This window comes from Python bivittatus, unplaced genomic scaffold (assembly GCF_059951505.1).
Source record: "Python bivittatus isolate LINGU-HERP-01145 unplaced genomic scaffold, Pbiv_v1 ctg000530_np1212, whole genome shotgun sequence".
NCBI lineage: Eukaryota > Metazoa > Chordata > Lepidosauria > Squamata > Pythonidae > Python > Python bivittatus.
In genome coordinates this window covers 2551321-2568203 of record NW_028277085.1, presented here as the reverse complement: position 1 = coordinate 2568203, position 16883 = coordinate 2551321, and the positions used below count along the sequence as shown (strand labels likewise).

Here is a 16883-nt window from a genome sequence, read left to right as displayed (position 1 = left end):
TCATTATGCCTTCCAGATGTCTGGGATTTTATCACCCTGAATCCCCAGCCAGCATAAAGGTTGGGCAAGGCAACCTGGAGGCCCTCAACCACAATTTCTGCTCCACCAAGCCATTAACCAATGTCCCTCCCTTATCTTGCACTCTGATTGTCTTTATCAAAGCCGGTGTTGTTGTAAATGATGGCATCACTGATGTGCTGAACCTCAGTGTGGGAGATTTATTGGCCAGATCAGAATCCAGCACATAAAGTGAGAGATTCTCTGCCAAGCTGGGTCAAATTCTGTTTTCTCCCAAGCTATGTTATGCAGTTGAACAGTTCCAGATCTAGGAGGAGGTCCCAAACTATTCAAAGCAAGGCCCCAAAGACTAGGCCCAGGTCCAGAAATATTGTAAAGTCTGCAGGGATAGGTCTCTGAATTAATAACATTTCTAGCACAATAGACTAAGCAAAACCTCTCCCTTGCATCTTCAGCCAGATCTCAAGATTAGCCGTTGTGTTTTTGAAAGGAGTCTCCTGTCCCAAAGGAGGAGACAACCCACCAATTGTATTTTTCAAATGGGTCCTCCTCCCCACACAGAAATATGCATCCATGTAAAAAAGTACACGGATCAAGATTCTCCCTATAGATAGCAGCTAGACATCTGATCGCACTGTGAAATCAGATTTTCTGATTAAAACTTTTGCTTTTCTCAGATCACGCATACTTTCTTCTTTAATTTGTCCTAGGTGGAATTGTTCTTCATTTTGCCCCATGTCTCTAGGAAACAGCTGGTTGTCTAAACCAAACTTACTGCCAGAAGTAGACAAGGTATTATCATAAGAAATTCCTGGCACAAACCCACCATTTGACAGAAGGGTAGGAACAGCACCTTATAAGCAGACCAATAATGTCTAAAAATACTGCTCTCAAATCCATCTAAGACACAGCAGCGGAGACATCCCATAACTTATGTTGACACAAACTGTGGGTTAGTGTCGCCAGCCTGCTTTGTGAAGTATGTTTTCTTCCAAGACAATTCAAAACCCTCCAAAAAGTAAGACGCCCAAATCTCAGCTCTAGAAAATGCATTTTTATCTCACATCATCATCATTCGACAGAAGAGGAAAGATTTAACATTTGGCAAAAACAACATTCCTGCATGTTAATTTTATGGTCTATTTCAAATTAATGAAGCCTTAATTGGATAGCTTGCATGATGTTGTCTCAGGTGCTGAATAACCAACCGCTCGCTTTCAGACAACAAAATGTGTTGGATGAGTTACCATCTGCAGGAGCAAATCTTACTGAGACATTAGTTTGTTTATACCACCCCACCTTTGGGTGGGATAGGACTTTTAAAACACCAAACCAAAGCGAACAAGACAGCCTACAAACAGAGCACTGAGATCAAACAAACCACAAAGTCCCAACCAGATTAAAGTATCACATCCAATCCACTCTCAAACTTAGCAAGACAAACACAGAAACTGAGCTTAATGTTATATTTAGAGAAACAAGAACACCCAAATCACAATGTTCCTTCTGCTATTTAAACAGTGAACTGGCATCACAGACCTGCCCAACATGTGACCTGCAGCAAGAGAGCACGCAATAAATATACGTCCATGTAGGTTTAGTACAATACAGCAGAGGTAAGTAACCTATGACCCTGAAGATATTGTTGGACTACAGTTCCCATCGTCCTTGCAGAAGTTGTCTTGGATGGTGACAGTTGGAGATCAGTAACATTTGGAGATATGCAGTTTGAACTAGGGTACAGGAACATGAGAATGGACATTGTTTCTTTGATGTCCTTGTCTGGTTGATCATTGGGCTGGGTGATCATAGCAAATAATTATTCTACAAAGGTGGTGAAGGCATTTAGAGTGGTTTGCATAAAACGTGTAATTGGTGGGTTTCTGGATATGAAGCATATCCCACACAGCTTCAAAATTTCAAAGCTGATTATTGCTTTGATCAAAAACGTTGAACCTGCTTCTCAAAGGCTGTTGCTTGAGACTGTTCCACAAAGCATCAAAGTGCCTTATGGTCCTTGAAGGCAGGACAGAAGTGAGACACACTGCAGTCACTGCAGTCACTTCAAGGAGCTCCAAAAGTCTCCTCTGCGTGAAGAAGATACTTCTGGTGGTGCAAAGTGTCTCATCTCAACCCTTTGGTCAGAAATGGTAAAATGGGCTGCCTCCCTTTTTCACGTCAAGCTGATGCCTTGAAGTGAACTATAGTTTCCATCCTAATCAAAATTCAGAGCAGAATCACTTCATAGAGGCCTGATATCCAATGTTGTTGGAAGGACGGGACCTCAGGCCTGACCAGTTGAGGGGGAGAAGTGAATTGAAGAACTCAGTGGGGCAACTGACGGCATGACTCCACGCAGAAGTCCACATTAAAGCATCCCTGATAGATATCTGTGTAGTCTCTGACTGAAGGGGAACCCATCCTCCTTCTTCCATAATTGGTTCGATTGTTGAACTGCTCTGCTTTCCGAGAATTTAAACCTATTATCCCATGTCCTGCACTCTGGGATAACCAAGAATGTGGCCCTTTTCAGTGTGACACCCTTTCAGGCAATTGAAAAATACCATCATCTCAAGGCTAAACGTACCCTTAACTAGATAGTCACTAGATGATTTCTAGTTGGCCAAAAATGAGAATGCTTCCTAACTAAAGACGCAGAGGGGTAACGGGAGCTAGCTCTGAAGAGGCCAAAAGGAACAAAAGATTGGGAACTGTAAAAAGGTGATGGTGGGCATTTATAATCATGTTCTTATTTAGGAGTTGCCTTGATTTGAACATACTGTGCCATTGCATGGAATGAATGTAGTAGAAAAATAGCAACATTCCTGTCCTAAAAAAGAATCACACCCATTGGTACGCCTGGGAACACAACCCACGTCCAGTTTCCCAGGCCTTGTTCAATCCCCAGAGTTTTGACAGCTTGGCTAGTACCAACCCTTGGTAGATGTTTTTGAGAACCTGTCTGCACCAAATTAATCTCCCAGTGTTGAAGGTTCCCAAGGCTACTTCTCCATCCTGCTGACTACCAGACATTTTGCTCACAGAGCGTATTTCCTGTTTTCATATATTGCTGTCCAGGGAGCCGCTACATCTATATTTCAGACAGAGCAGACGAAAACAGGAGCAGTACACAGACTAGGGAGAGTAATGCAGAAAGGCCATATTTTGAATTCAACCATACTTTCACAAAAGCCACATCAAAAAGCTTTCTTACCAAAAAAACAGAAGGTGTGGACGAAGGGGATGGGTTCCACAGATCAGTTTTCAGATCATCCACTTCCAGTTCATCTCAGGTATTACCTCATAAATCAGTTTGGGCCTCACCTAACACTCCTTACGAAGCCTATTCTCTTTTTCGAGCATTCACTCAACATTTCAAGTTCCACCCGTAAGTGACTTCACAACCTTTGTTTTGACTGATGACCATTCTAGGAAGAAACACTCTCCTCAAGCTTCTGGTTCTTGCCAGAAACATTATTCTCAACCTGGTTTCTTCTAAATACATTGAGACTACAATGCTCAGAATCCTGAAGGCTGGGTAGGGAATTCTGGCAACTGCAGTACCAACAGATCACACAATTGGGGGAAGGCCTCTTTTGGGAAAGACAGATCACTTACCCAAGTAATTGTTGCTCTTTGACATCTCTGTAATGTTGATTTTGGTGGCCCCCTCTGGAATTTCTACTATTTTGTGGTAGCCAAGGTTGGTCAGGGTGTGCTTGAAGACTCCCGAAACCACTCTGCAAGCTGTATTGTCCCCACCGCAGATTCCACATTTGTCCACCACCTTGTCAGAGCCAAGATAGTCATCACAGCCAATACTCTGTTACAGAACAGGGAAAAAGAGAATCAAGCGGTCAGTTCACAACACGTGGAACGCATCGGAACTGGTTTCAGGAAAGCAAAGCGAAACTCAGTGTAGCTAAAGGACCCAACACCAGCCTGGAACAGCTCCAGTTTCTGCATTTCAGAAGGAGGGTAAATTACTGTTGACCAGTGTTTCTCAAAGTGTGGCCCGAGGACCCCTGGGTGTCCCCCAAGACCCTCTCAGGAGTCCTCGAAATCAAAATTATTTGCCAGCTTATGTTGAAAAATAATACAATATTAAACTCCCATCAAAGAATCATGAGAAGCAGTAGTGGCAGCAAACGCGTCAATTTAAAATTTTAATATGGTAAATATTGATAAATATCACCCATACAAACAAAAGCTCTTTGGGGGAGGGGTCCTCCATAATTTTTAAAAGCAGGAGGGGGTCCTGAGAGACAAAAGTTTAAGAAACACTGCTGCAGATTAAATACATGAAATAAATACATTCACCAGCGTGGCTCTGTAATGCAGGGGGTTGAACGCACATATAAATCTTCCCAAATTAATTCAAATAATCATCAAATGCCTAACATTAGTAAGAATGTTTCAGCAGTGAACATCAAGGTTTCAACAACGAGTGGCATAAATTTGGTGGATTCTAAATATCTTTCGATAATTACGGCAGAGAAAGCCAACATCTGATACAGGAGGTCAGCTGAGGGGGACAACCGCAATCAGAAGGCAAAGCGGGGGGGATGAAAGGGGTAGACACCTAGATCTTGTATATTAAGAGAAGTTCAGATGCAATTCCATACAATAAAATCAGGAGGAAACTCACAGTAAGATCTCTACCTCCCGCCGTTCCAAAGGACCAACAAATTCCACCTTTGCTCCCTGTATGACAGCGGTTCTTAAACTGGGGGTAATCTGGGCGTATCCTGGGGGTAGTGGAGCAATTCGTCATGGCTTGTTTGTGAGTTGCAGATCCAAACTGGGCTGCTGAAATGTTTGTGTAAAATCACAGAGTCTGATGTTTTTTGTGTGGGGTGGTGACATTATGCAAGGCCGGGAAAAGGGATGATTGGGTCAAACAATTCAAGAACCACGGCTGTACGAAGTCACCGTAGTCTTGCCCCACAGCGGACCTCCAGAAAGGTTGCCTGCTCTACAACCTTTTAAAGATGTAGCCCATCTCAGCATCAGCTAGTTACAACCAGGATAAAGAGGTGCCCTTCCCACACTTATGACCCTCATCTCAGGAGGTTAGAAACGGTGCTACGGCTCAAAGGAATCGCATTGCAAACAAAGAGAAGAATGTCTGTGCCCCGGACCCCAATCTCTTTCCTGTTCATGGTGGTGGTCGGGAAACTGGGGTTAATATAGGGGGGGGGCACTGCCATCCTTTGTTTTAATGGTTGCGTTCATTTTGTTTATGTTTTTGTTTAATTTAATATCGTAGTATTTAGCACTATATTTTGTAAGCTGCCCAAATCCACTGGGGTGGATGGCTCTATTAAACCTAATAAACAAAACCAAAAAAATAATAAAATACAATAAAATAAATGGTCCCTTTCATTAAGGATTCCTTTGCTTGAACGTTTTTCAGCAGAGCCTAGGAATTCCCCTCCTGATGGAATCCAATGAAATTATAACTGGGCCAATTTACTCCCCAAACCAATGCAGACTTTGTTCACTCCCCCGTCTCTAAGCAATGGAATTAACTAGAGTTGTCATCACTTCTTTTAGAAGTAGCTTCTGAATTCTACTGAAAAAATAATAATAAATATGACTACCATCCTACCAGATGGTGGTACCCTATGGACCTCTTTCTTCTGCTGCGTTACCAGGAGTCTTCCCTTCCAGTAGCGTGACGTAGATATTTATAACTCTGATGAGTTATGGCAGATTGGACCAGACACCTGTAATTGGTCCAAAACTGAATATCGCTGGACTTGGGCTTTGGGCCAAAACAATTTTAGGGGTGAAGAATGAAGCCATTTTTCTGGCAGGTTGATTTTTTTTTTTCAGTGTGTGTTTGTTTTAAAGGCAACTGCTTTAAGCTGTGCAGCATTCAGGAGTGTTCCCTGACAATGGAGAAAAATATCAGCCTACAGCATAATGGAGAAGGCGAGTTACTGATGGAAGACAGAGTGGATTGCAAAGGGCCCTATTTTTCTCCATTTTTCACAGGGATAAATTGTGACCAGATGATTTGATAGGGGCAGTGCAAGAGGAGGAATGGAAGCAAACTTCAGGAAGGGGGAAAGGATGCAGGCTGGGAATGATGGAAACAGGCTAAAGGAGATGATTTTTCATAGAGGGCTTGGGAGAGATTAAAGCATTTTGTAAGGCATTATCTCTAAAGCTGGATCTCCTCTTCCAGCTGGGGAAATAGTTCAAAGGAATGAATTGCATCATTCTCCTTCCAAACAACAAATGACAGGCACCTCTTTCAAATTAGTAGGTTCTTGGCATTTATGACTCTTAAAGGTGGACCACAGAGAAGAGACTCGGAACCCTCTTAAGTGGTTCCTGAGCTCCAAATATCCAAGGCTTTGGATAACTCCTGGTCCCCACACCCCAGACGGCACAGTCATTAGTGAGGGAGGTGTTAAAAGATTTGCTCCATCTCCAGCTGACCTTGTAACTGGTAATTTTAAAAACAGGGCTTTGCATTCCAAGAGAGCCACAGCTGCCCTAACCTGTCTTAAGCATCCATACCACCTGTTCCCTCACAGAGAGCACCAGGTTGAGGGGGAAAGCATCTCAAGGAAAGAATTGGTACTTCGGGTTCGGAGGGGGGAACCAGTGGAACATATTCACTCATTTGTTCAGCAGGCCATTGCGATTTTCGTGTGGATGGACACGTTTTAATAACAGAGAGGAAGGAAGGAAGGAAGGAAGGAAGGAAGGAAGGAAGGAAGGAAGGAAGGAAGGAAGGAAGGAAGGAAGGAAGGAAGGAAGGAAGGGAGGGAGGGAGGGAGGGAGGGAGGGAGGGAGGGAGAAGGGAAGAAGGAAGGAATGAAAAAGGGAAGAGGGAGGGATGGAGGGAGGAAGGAAATGTGGGAACAGGTGGAAATGGATCCTGCCTGAAAACACATGAAAACAATAAAATTAACGTTGGTCCACCTGTCATTCTACAAGCACATTTTCTTAATGCTTAAGAGAAGCATTTGAGCCATGTGTGCAAAAACTATTGCCTTTTTTAAAATGGCCTAGTGGCTTCTTGGTATAAGACAGTCACCCAAACATGCAACTCTCTCTGTTTGTTCCAAATTCATCAGGGTCTTGTTTTCAGTTAACTAAAGATCCTTTGATTAATCAATTAATCACAGCAGTCCTAGTCTTAATTCATCTTGCTTATATAGGATAGATCTCCCATCTGCTCCAGAATGCCGAAAGAGAGAGCCGTCCACAAACATCGATCCCCCACCCAAATGTGCCCTTTGTGATGTTATGTTTTACATGAAAGATCTCACTCTACCTTAAAAGAAAATAAGCTGGGCTAGGTGCCAAACATTTTCGGGATTCTTAAAGATCCTTTAAAGATTCTTAAAGTTGCAGGCTCTCACTACAGAGACCGCTCAAGAACAGCATGCCAAATTTAATTTTGATGAATTCCCTTGAGAAAAACAAGGGCGATCTGGATGAAACGCTAAGCGATGCACTTCACAGGGACACCAGGCAATGCGCACAATAGGGTGGGCCAAGCTCCAGGCATTCATAGCGATGAAGCCCTCATTCTCCAAATGGAGAACAGATGTTCGCATTTCACTGGGAAGTGTGGCTGTGGCAGCCTATCTAATCCAAAGTGACAATCATTTGCTCGCACTGATCTCGTGGCCTGCACAATGGGAATGGCAGTAACACGAATTAGGTGCTAATGGAACCCAATCCTGAAGCATCAGAGCTGACGGAGCAGCATCTACAGGCTGGGAAGAAAAATAAGCCATCGTTTATCCACGGAAGTACATGCTAAGGATCAAGCCCTAGACAAGCAGGGAAGTGGTGCTGTCTTAGCCAGACTGTGGAGGGTGGAGACGAAATGCCTGAGTCCATCCAGAAGAACCTGCAGCTGCAGGCCAGGAAAAGAACAAGCTGAAGGCCAGATGCCCAATGTTACCCAGAGCAAAGTGAGGTTATGAGCTGAAGAGTGACAAGCAAGCAATCCAGGAACTTGTTGGGCCTGGAGAACAGGAAACAAGAGCAGAGATGCAAGACCCAGAAAAGGCACCAGTTGTCTTGGCACCAGTTAAGAGCAACCTGGGTTTGAAATGGTGGACAGCTAGAAACCCAGCTAGAAACATCATGCCCTTCCCAGGCCAGAAAATTCGGGTGTGTTAAAGTCCCTTTGCCTAACGCCACTACATTATTGCCATGAATGCTGTACAGGAACAGCGTTATGGAATAGATGCGCGCGCACACACACACTCAAGTTAACTTTAGGAAAGAGCTGAAAAAGGGTCCTCTTTTTCTGGGCTTTGGATCATCCTGCACGTGAAGACTGCTGTTGCTGCTCTGTTATTTTCCTGGTTGTGTATTTATTATATGGTCATGTTTTCCTTTTGATACCACGTCAGCTGTTTTTATTATTGTTCTATCTCGTTCTCATTTCTGCAAGCTGCCCAGGATTTTATGACTGCATGGAAGCGACATAAAATCAATCAATAAACATGGTCCCCATCACAAAGAAGATACTCTCCTTTGCAACCTCCTATGCTTTCGCCCCAGCGGAAGAGTCTATTGTCAGATCACCCTTCAGGAATCAGCCCGTTGAAGAAATTCACAACCAGGGACGTTATAGCAGTATACAGACTGATTAAAAAAGTAAGGCGTAAATGTTAATCTGCAGTTCAAGAACTTTATCTCAATCAATCTCTAGACATCACGCAGTTGTATTGACTTTGACAAGTCAAGGTTCCTCTTAATGAAACTTTGGAAGTTGGTCCTAATGATTAGGACTTTGTCTCAGCAACCCATCTGCAATCCTGTCTTCCATGTCTCTTGCTTAACCATTTCTCCACCAAACACCAGTTTCCCCTGTTCTACACTGGCCTTTTAGGACCTTATCAAAGGATGGAGTTCAAGATCATATTTGTTGTTTTTGCACCACAGCCTCCATGCGTAGATACTGGTCTGCAATTCAGAAAGATGCGCCCACCCTGCGAATTGCTGGAATGTTCACTTTTGATTAATAAATAGCGTGGGAAAGAAAACGCAGGCAACTTATATCATTTCACATGGAGCAATGACTCCCAGATGTATTTTCATGAAGATGATTCATGAAGACAGGCAGGTAATTGACTTGAGTTCACAAGACCATTCAGAGATAGATGGTGGATCTTGATTTGTCTGTTGAAACAAGATACACGCTCTGCTTGTGGATCTCTTTCATAGTAAACCAACATATGGTAATAAACAAGTGACCGTTCCTTCATCATCTTTTAAAATCAAATATTTAATGTAATCAAACAAAAACATTTTCAAGAGACCATAACACTGAAGTAATGTAAGGAATTTCATGAAAGATGTCGTTCTCTAAATACAGAAATCTGGAAATGAAGTGGATATAAGTCCTTGTTATGTTCATTAATGTTGTTTTTGTTTCCTGGGGTCCCACCTCGTTAGCTTTTTTCCAGCATCTCTGAAAATAATACAAAAGCAAAACTTTTGTTCTCAGTCCAGTTTCCTAACACACCAGTAAATGAATCCCAGGAGAACGGGATGATTTTCCCCCCCTTGTTGCTTGATTTCGCAATAATACCAGGCTAGTTTTCAAGTGTTGCCAATCAGATATTTTGGAGAAAGAATATACGGTACGTTTCATCATTTTAAAATATTTTCCATTTGGCTCCATGGATGTGCCAACGGTAGATCTTCTCATCATTGCCATTTATCCTCTGTCAGTTTTATGAGGTGAAATCATTGTACAACAGGTAATAAACTTGATCGAGCTTGCTACAGCTTCCTGTCTCCAAAAATGTAAGATTTGGGAGTTGCTTCACGTTCAGTACTCACACCAAATCTATGAGCTGACTTAAGCCTGAACTAAGGTGCATAAGTAACCATTCCCTTTCCATTTATTCCTTTGCATGGCATGTGCACACGTACTGGCTTTTCTTTTTAACGCCCAAACCTGCTTCACTTTGCTTTTAAAAGAAGGGCACATTTCCTCCAACAGGGAAAGGAGGAGCAACCTAGGAAGCAAGGCCAGAAACTCTCAGGGGCAAAGTGCACGGTTTGTGTGCAGAACGGCCCAGGATCCACATTTCTCACTTCCTCAAACCTCAAGTTAATCCAGGTTAGCTGCTCACGGTTCACCCTGGATAGCAACAGTTCCCAGTACTATACTAAGCTCTTAAGCTGAACCAAAGGCTTCCATCGGAGAACTTCAGATCTGGGGGGAAACAAAAGCCAAGGGCTTTGAAATAAGCCACTCCAATTTGGATCAAGCTCAGTGAAATTCCAGGGCCTACAAACTATGGTGGGTGGGGGAGAGAAGGACTCACTGAGACAGAACCCCTAGATAGTCTAATCATTGGGAATTTCATAGACAAGCAAACCATCTTGGTCAATTCTCCATGTCCAAGCAACTTCATTAAGAGGTTCTTACCAGGTAAAGGAGCATAAGGGTGGGGAAATTCTTCCAAATCCTGAAAAGTCATTACAATCTAGCATATGTAATGCAAGGCTAGAAAAATGAATGGTTATGGTACCATAAGGGAGGGTGCTGGCTGGCACAGAGAGTGCAGTCATCATGTGGTGCCCTCACTATCATATGGAGAAGGAATGGAAAAGTCCTCTCAGAATTAACCAGATGGTTAATTCTGGCCAACATCATATTGATGCAGAGTTCTGACACAAAGTCCTATGATGACCTTCTGCAAGTGATTTGGCAAGAATATTAGATGGCTGCATTGGCGAACAGATTCCCACCCCATACCATAAAAAAGGATCTTCTAATGGGCAGGGGGGACTCTGATGACATCAACTCATTGCAATTTGTTCTAGGAGCTCATATATGTTTTCCATGAGGAAATCCAGTGGACAACGGACAAATAGGATTTGTTGCATCAGGAGAAACCCTTGAATTTCCAAATGAATTCCAGAAAGTTATGCAGGTTTAATTAATGTTGGTTTAACCTCTTCTGGTTTTTTTTTTGTTTGTTTGTTTGTTTGTTCAACAGGACCTTGTTTCATGTTTACATTGTATTTTGAAGGAAAGGGCTTCAGGAGGTCAAAACAAAAAGGCAAATGAGTGAGTTGATGTTGAAGATTAAACTTTCGCTAGTTAATCTGACCAAAAGAATAATAATAATAACACAAACTCTTTTTGTATTTGCTCATTCAAGTGATTCCAAAGAACCTCTGGGAATCCTTAGAAACTCATTAGGAACTCCTCAGTGAGATCAGCAGTAATGAACAAGCTGACTCCACGGTCAACAAGAGAGCTATTTGTCCTCTGCAAAGTATAAGGATGGATGAAAAATTAATCCCACTGGAATCTGTAGGCAAAGATGCCTGATCTGCACCTCCCATAACAAAAATGAAAATCCCAAATGCAAATCCAGAGCAAGAAGAACATTTTTTTTTTCACTACTACAGTGATGTTGGAAGAGAAAGAGATCTTTCTACTTCTTTCATCATAGCAGAATTCCAAGTCATCCCAGGAAACAGCTTCACGGTTCTTCTAATGCCTGCCTTCCAGATACCACAGCAGGACTACAGCTTCCATCATCTCAGATCACAGGCCACGTGGGCAGGAGAGAATGGGATTTAGAGTTTGACCACATCTGGAGGACAAGAAAATGTTCTTTCTTTTCCCCCCCGGCTGTTAAATCAACCTTAGAAAAACCAAGCTGCTGACGGTTATGCAAAGGGTGAAAATGCCCCTCCACTGAGTTTAAAAACATGACTTATATATCTCAGAACATTTGATCCCTTTATTTCCTACGGAGCCTGGATTGCTGGCATTTTCCACAGATTTCTCAAGCGATAAGACATGTTGTGGTTGTGCTTAGATCAAGGAAGACGATTTCCAACGTTTAAATGTGAACCAGAAAAGTTCCAGCCACAACTGCAAAGAACATATTGCTTCATGCTGGTAGACAGCAAAGACCCACTAGGTACACACACTGGGATAAGCCACAATTTAACAACGGTTTACTGTTTTACTCTTCTGAGCCGCCCAGAGTTGTGTTTTAAAATGGGCAGCCACACACATCTTTTAAATAAATGAAATAAATAAATAAACAACCGGTTTCACGGAAACGCTAAGCCACAGCCAAAGCAATGACATTACGACCAAATATGTTGTATTTATTAGACCATTGTGCCCTAAACTAAACCAGATTTAGGACAAACTGACAGTGGACATGTGTGGATGAATATGTGATGCCAAATCTTTATTGGGTGGGACATGAGAAAGAGACAACTCCTTACTCTTTAGACGTTAAAGCCTAAATAATCTGCACTTAATCATCTGGAATTGCACATTGTTTTAACCAACACGTCTTACTGGAACAAAGTAAGGGCTACACAGTCTAACATCCTTTGCCAAAAAACCCAGCAAACATCAGTCACTAGTTGGTCCGTTCGTTGGCTGTAAGCTACATTCCCACCAACCCATTTCAAGAGATGCATGACTCTTCCTCAGGGGCACCCATATTTCAATGCTTTAAAGAAATAGGGAGGCTCAACAAGAGTTTGGGAAAGACACAACTTTTTTGCAATTCCTCGGAGATCATGCCTTTTAGCTTTGCTTTAAATCTCCTTGTCCATCTCTTCCAGGCACTGAAACGTAGCAGCAATCTTCAGCCTTCCAATATAATCAGGCTGAGAGTTTAAGAGTTATACCCTGGGGCTTTTCGGGTAGGCAATCGGCCATTCAGCGTGTTCAATGCCATCTTCCAGAAAGCTGTTGCACACCAGGCCCCTGCTGGCTTCCAGTCCTTGGGCTCCAAATTAGCACTTAGGCCATTGTTTCCCTGACTGCTGCAGGAGAAGAGAGGAGGGGACCTCCCCAAACCCGCCATGGCATTTTTCGTACAAACAGACCCAGAGAAACACATTTCATGCTGTGCAGAGTGGAAAAAGCCCTTTCAGGACAGTCCCACATGTCTTAGTGTGGTACATTTCAGCCATAAAATTTCAGCCATTGACATCTCTGTCAAAAGCTTTCACTGAGGGCTCCTTGGTAGCTCCATTCCCATACTGGGACTAACAAAATAAGAGTTCTCCTTTCCCAGAATAGTTACAGAGCTGCGCATATCTTGGTTTGGAGATTTCACCATCGGTAAAATATGCACGGGCAGAGAGACCTCCGAAAAGCACCATTACATTTTCAAGTTAAGAAATAAAACACACAACCCCAAATGAGAGAAACTCCCTCAGTTCTTTGATTTGACTTTTCAGAATGTCATACCTGAAGGCCAGGTATACTTTTGAGTTGGCTGGAATGATTCGAAGACCGTTTGGAGTTGATCACAAATTCAGTGGGAAAGGAGACAGTCGGTGGGTGAGAAATGGAATCTGGGGCTTGTTTAGCTTTGGGAAGACTATCAGAACCCCCAGTACACCAAAGCTTTCTTTTTCAAAAGATCCTGATTCTCTTTCAGCACCACCAACAAAGACAACACAAAAGCTATTTCTCATTACAGTCCCCCCTCCCTTTTCCCAAAGATGCACCAATATTACCCGCCATTCTTTCCTGGAGTTTGAATGTCCTGCCCTCTTCTTCCTCAGCCTCCGCCCAAAAGGTAGGTGGGCTTCTAAAGAGCTTCAAAGCTCACACGCCTCACAGCCGCACAATGGCAGCTAAATCTTCATTGGCTTAAAATTCCTTCCTTCCCAGAGACATACAATAGGGCTTCAGTGGGACTTTTCAGAGTTATTGATGCAGGCAGAGATCTAGTTGCATTTCAAGAGGGGTTGAGAAGAGGCTTCATTGCTAAGAAGTTCTTCCAATGGATCTGATGGAAATTCTATAGAGTTAAAAAAAATGCTCCACATTCCCTTGGCCTCTAATTCTTTTTTCAGGTCAGGATGGCCCATTGCTTTTAAAAGAGGGTATAGTTAAGCTTCTTATAGATACTTGGAAGCCCCCAGAGAAATTTTGATAGCCTCATTGTTCCCTTGGAATGCCTTGAATGATTTCACCAGGTTGGACCTTCATACCATATAAGAGAACTCTCTGAAAGATAAGTCAGGGCTCAATTCCAGGAGAACTACAGAGAAATGCATCTTCCTTGATGAGGAAAGATGGATGAGTTTGACTTCTGGGGACTTTACAGGCATGTCCAGGCAGTTTTCTTGGCAATGGCAATTGTACACAAGTGGTCTTCTGGAAAGTTTCCAATCTCCTAGTCTAGCCTACAGCCCTGGTATTTCCTGGGTGGCCTCCCTCAATGTCCTACTCAGGTCTGACACTACTTAACTTTTTGTGACCAGCCAAGTTCAGTTAGATGCTGTTCCTTAGCTGAACATTGGGCAGTAAAGATTTGACAAACTTCCAAAAGAGAAAGAGAGGTCCATTCTCCTAAGTTGTGATAACCACAACTGCTCCAAAGAGTTGGTTCATTATCATTATTGAACATATATCTCGGCAGCTGCAGTGTGTAAAAAATTAGGCTGATACCTATATCACATCAATAGGTACATAGGGGGTCAGAGTGTCAGTTGAGTCCATGGAGTGGCTGTGTTGAAGGTTGTCCTTTGTTTTTTCTAAGCTGGTGGTTTTAAACGTTGTTGGCCACCAAGGGTCATTCTGATGAGATGGATGGCCATAGAAAATTGAATCAAATAAATAAATAAAGTATTTTGGAGACCACGCCTCCATTTTTGACATATATGTTGCTGGGAAAGGAACAGAATCTGGGAAATGTCAAATCTAGTTGTGTCATTAAAAACGGGCTGGATTTGGGGGTTCTGCTTTGTTTTCGTGTTTGTTTCTGAGGACTCTGCTGAGCTTGCCCTTGTCTATTAGAACATCCTATATCCAAATGAAGCCATCGGCCCCAAATATATTATTTCAATTATTTTATTTATCTAACTCCCTTCCCCTTTAATGAGCCAAGAGCAGTATTTAACAATAAATCACTGCATCCTTGCACAATAATTAAAACGCCTAATGGAAATGGCTTTAAAAGCTAAAAACAAACTGTAAGAACATTGACAACCCATGTCAATTTGTTGCTGGGGTTGTTAACAAAGAAAATAAAGCCAAAATGCAGAAATGTGGACCAAAAAATACCCAAGTGGTTTGTAGGTTATCCTAGCCTCCCCCACTGGTCCTGGACTTCCATATTGGGAGCAGTAATGTGGGATATTTGGATGGCAACAGACTGCAAAACTTCACTAAAAAGTGTGTGAGTGTGTGTGTGTGTGTGTGTAAAAGAGTAAAGGAGAGGGTGGGGGATGTGCTGTTAAAAAAATTAAAAAGTTCTTTAACAAACCCTTAATTTAAAGGAGAAAGAAGACAAAAAGCATTAGCATAACAAAAAAACAAGTATTGATAAAATCTCAAAATTACTCTAAGGCATAAATATCATTGTACTGAAATAATATACTGTATTAAAACTGAGAAGATGGAGCAAAATATGGCTAGGCTTAATAATACGCTAAAGGACAGAACTAGTTCTTAATACTTTATAGATATATTTTTAGTTTTTCAGATGTCACTCATTTAATTACTATTTTGTATCTTCTGTTTTGATTATATTAGCAACGCTGTCTTTTGGGTGGCACTTCCTTAGATCTTCTCGTTTACTTCACCAATAAAATATTTAAATTAACCCATAAAATATTTACAATATTTAAATTGATTTGCCAATAAAATATTTAAATGTATAATCTCTAGGCTTGACTTTTTCACACAGCCATCTGGAAAGCTTCATGTTTCCATCAGCAGTAAAACAGCTACAAATCAGAGGCTAGAAAAATCCAAGCCACCATTCAGATCACACTTTACTGCCCATTCTGCAGTATTTTAAATTTTGCACAGCAGCTTAATTGCAGTCATAAAGCAGAAAAGTTTCCCCAACGTTGTTATCACCTTCGCCGCCACCGGCAGAAACAGCGGCCGCAAATCAAAACACGGGTCTGCTCAAATCATTATTGGGGGGCGATATCTCTCCCCAGATCCTTGGTGAATGTCCCAGAACGAGGAGCAGGAAAATATATTGGACTAGCAGGCCCTTTCCTATCTCCAAGCTGACACCGACAAGGCCAGCGCGTCCGTGGGTCTCCACAGGCAGAGGTCAAAATCTGCAGGGTGGAAATCTCATTTATTTACAGTCAGGGACCAGCGAAGTAGCTACGACAATAAAAACTGCACCCAAAAGCAGACTGGAATACAAGAAGAGCAATAAAACCGCCATGCGCAGCTGCCAGCTAGAATTTACAAGTATCGGAAGTCAACCAAAGAGAACGAACCAAGACGAAGCAGAACAAGACAGATGAAATGAAAACACAGTTAAGACGATCTGTGAGATGACAGGTGCAGCGTCCCGACCCATGTGCGCGGCACCATGCTCGCCTTCTTGCCGGTTCTCACACGGGCACACCCACACAGCCAACACCACGGCGTTCATCATTCCTATCTGGCACTTCTTCCTTGACCGCAGCAGATAACGGATTCCAGTTCCCATTAGCCTCGTAGCAACATGGCCGCTGGGGGGGGGGGTTGACGTTCTCTGGGAATGCCTCTATATCTGTGGTTTTGGGAAAGACTTTGGACAGAAGGCGCCCAGGAGACCTCTTCTCACTGATTTCCTTTCTTAGCCTTTCTGTGCTTTAAAAAAATGTATCATGGGAACACACACACATACTCACGTGTGCACAATAGCGCTTTGCCCAAAATAGAATATTCTGTTTTTAAAAAAACACTGGCACAATCTGGAATGTTCTGCTACCTGCAAAACTGAGGGGAAACTAAAAGAAAATGATTTGTTTGGAAGGAGGAGGAGGAGGAGGAGTGGGGGAAGACAAAGAAGGAGGAGGAGGAGAAGGTGGAGGAGAAGGAGGAGGAGAAAGAGAAAGAGAGAGGAGAGGAGAAG

The 16883-nt window shown here is 42.6% G+C and overlaps 1 protein-coding gene across 1 annotated transcript in view; it reads right to left on the bottom strand.

The window, feature by feature from the left end:
- THSD4 (thrombospondin type 1 domain containing 4) overlaps window positions 1–16883 on the bottom strand; it is a 190670-nt gene that overhangs the window by 42634 nt on the left and 131153 nt on the right. The window contains exon 8 of the mRNA XM_088148354.1: window positions 3637–3841. Within this exon, the coding sequence (XP_088004480.1) occupies window positions 3637–3841 (205 nt within the window). The remainder of the gene's footprint in view (window positions 1–3636; window positions 3842–16883) is intronic.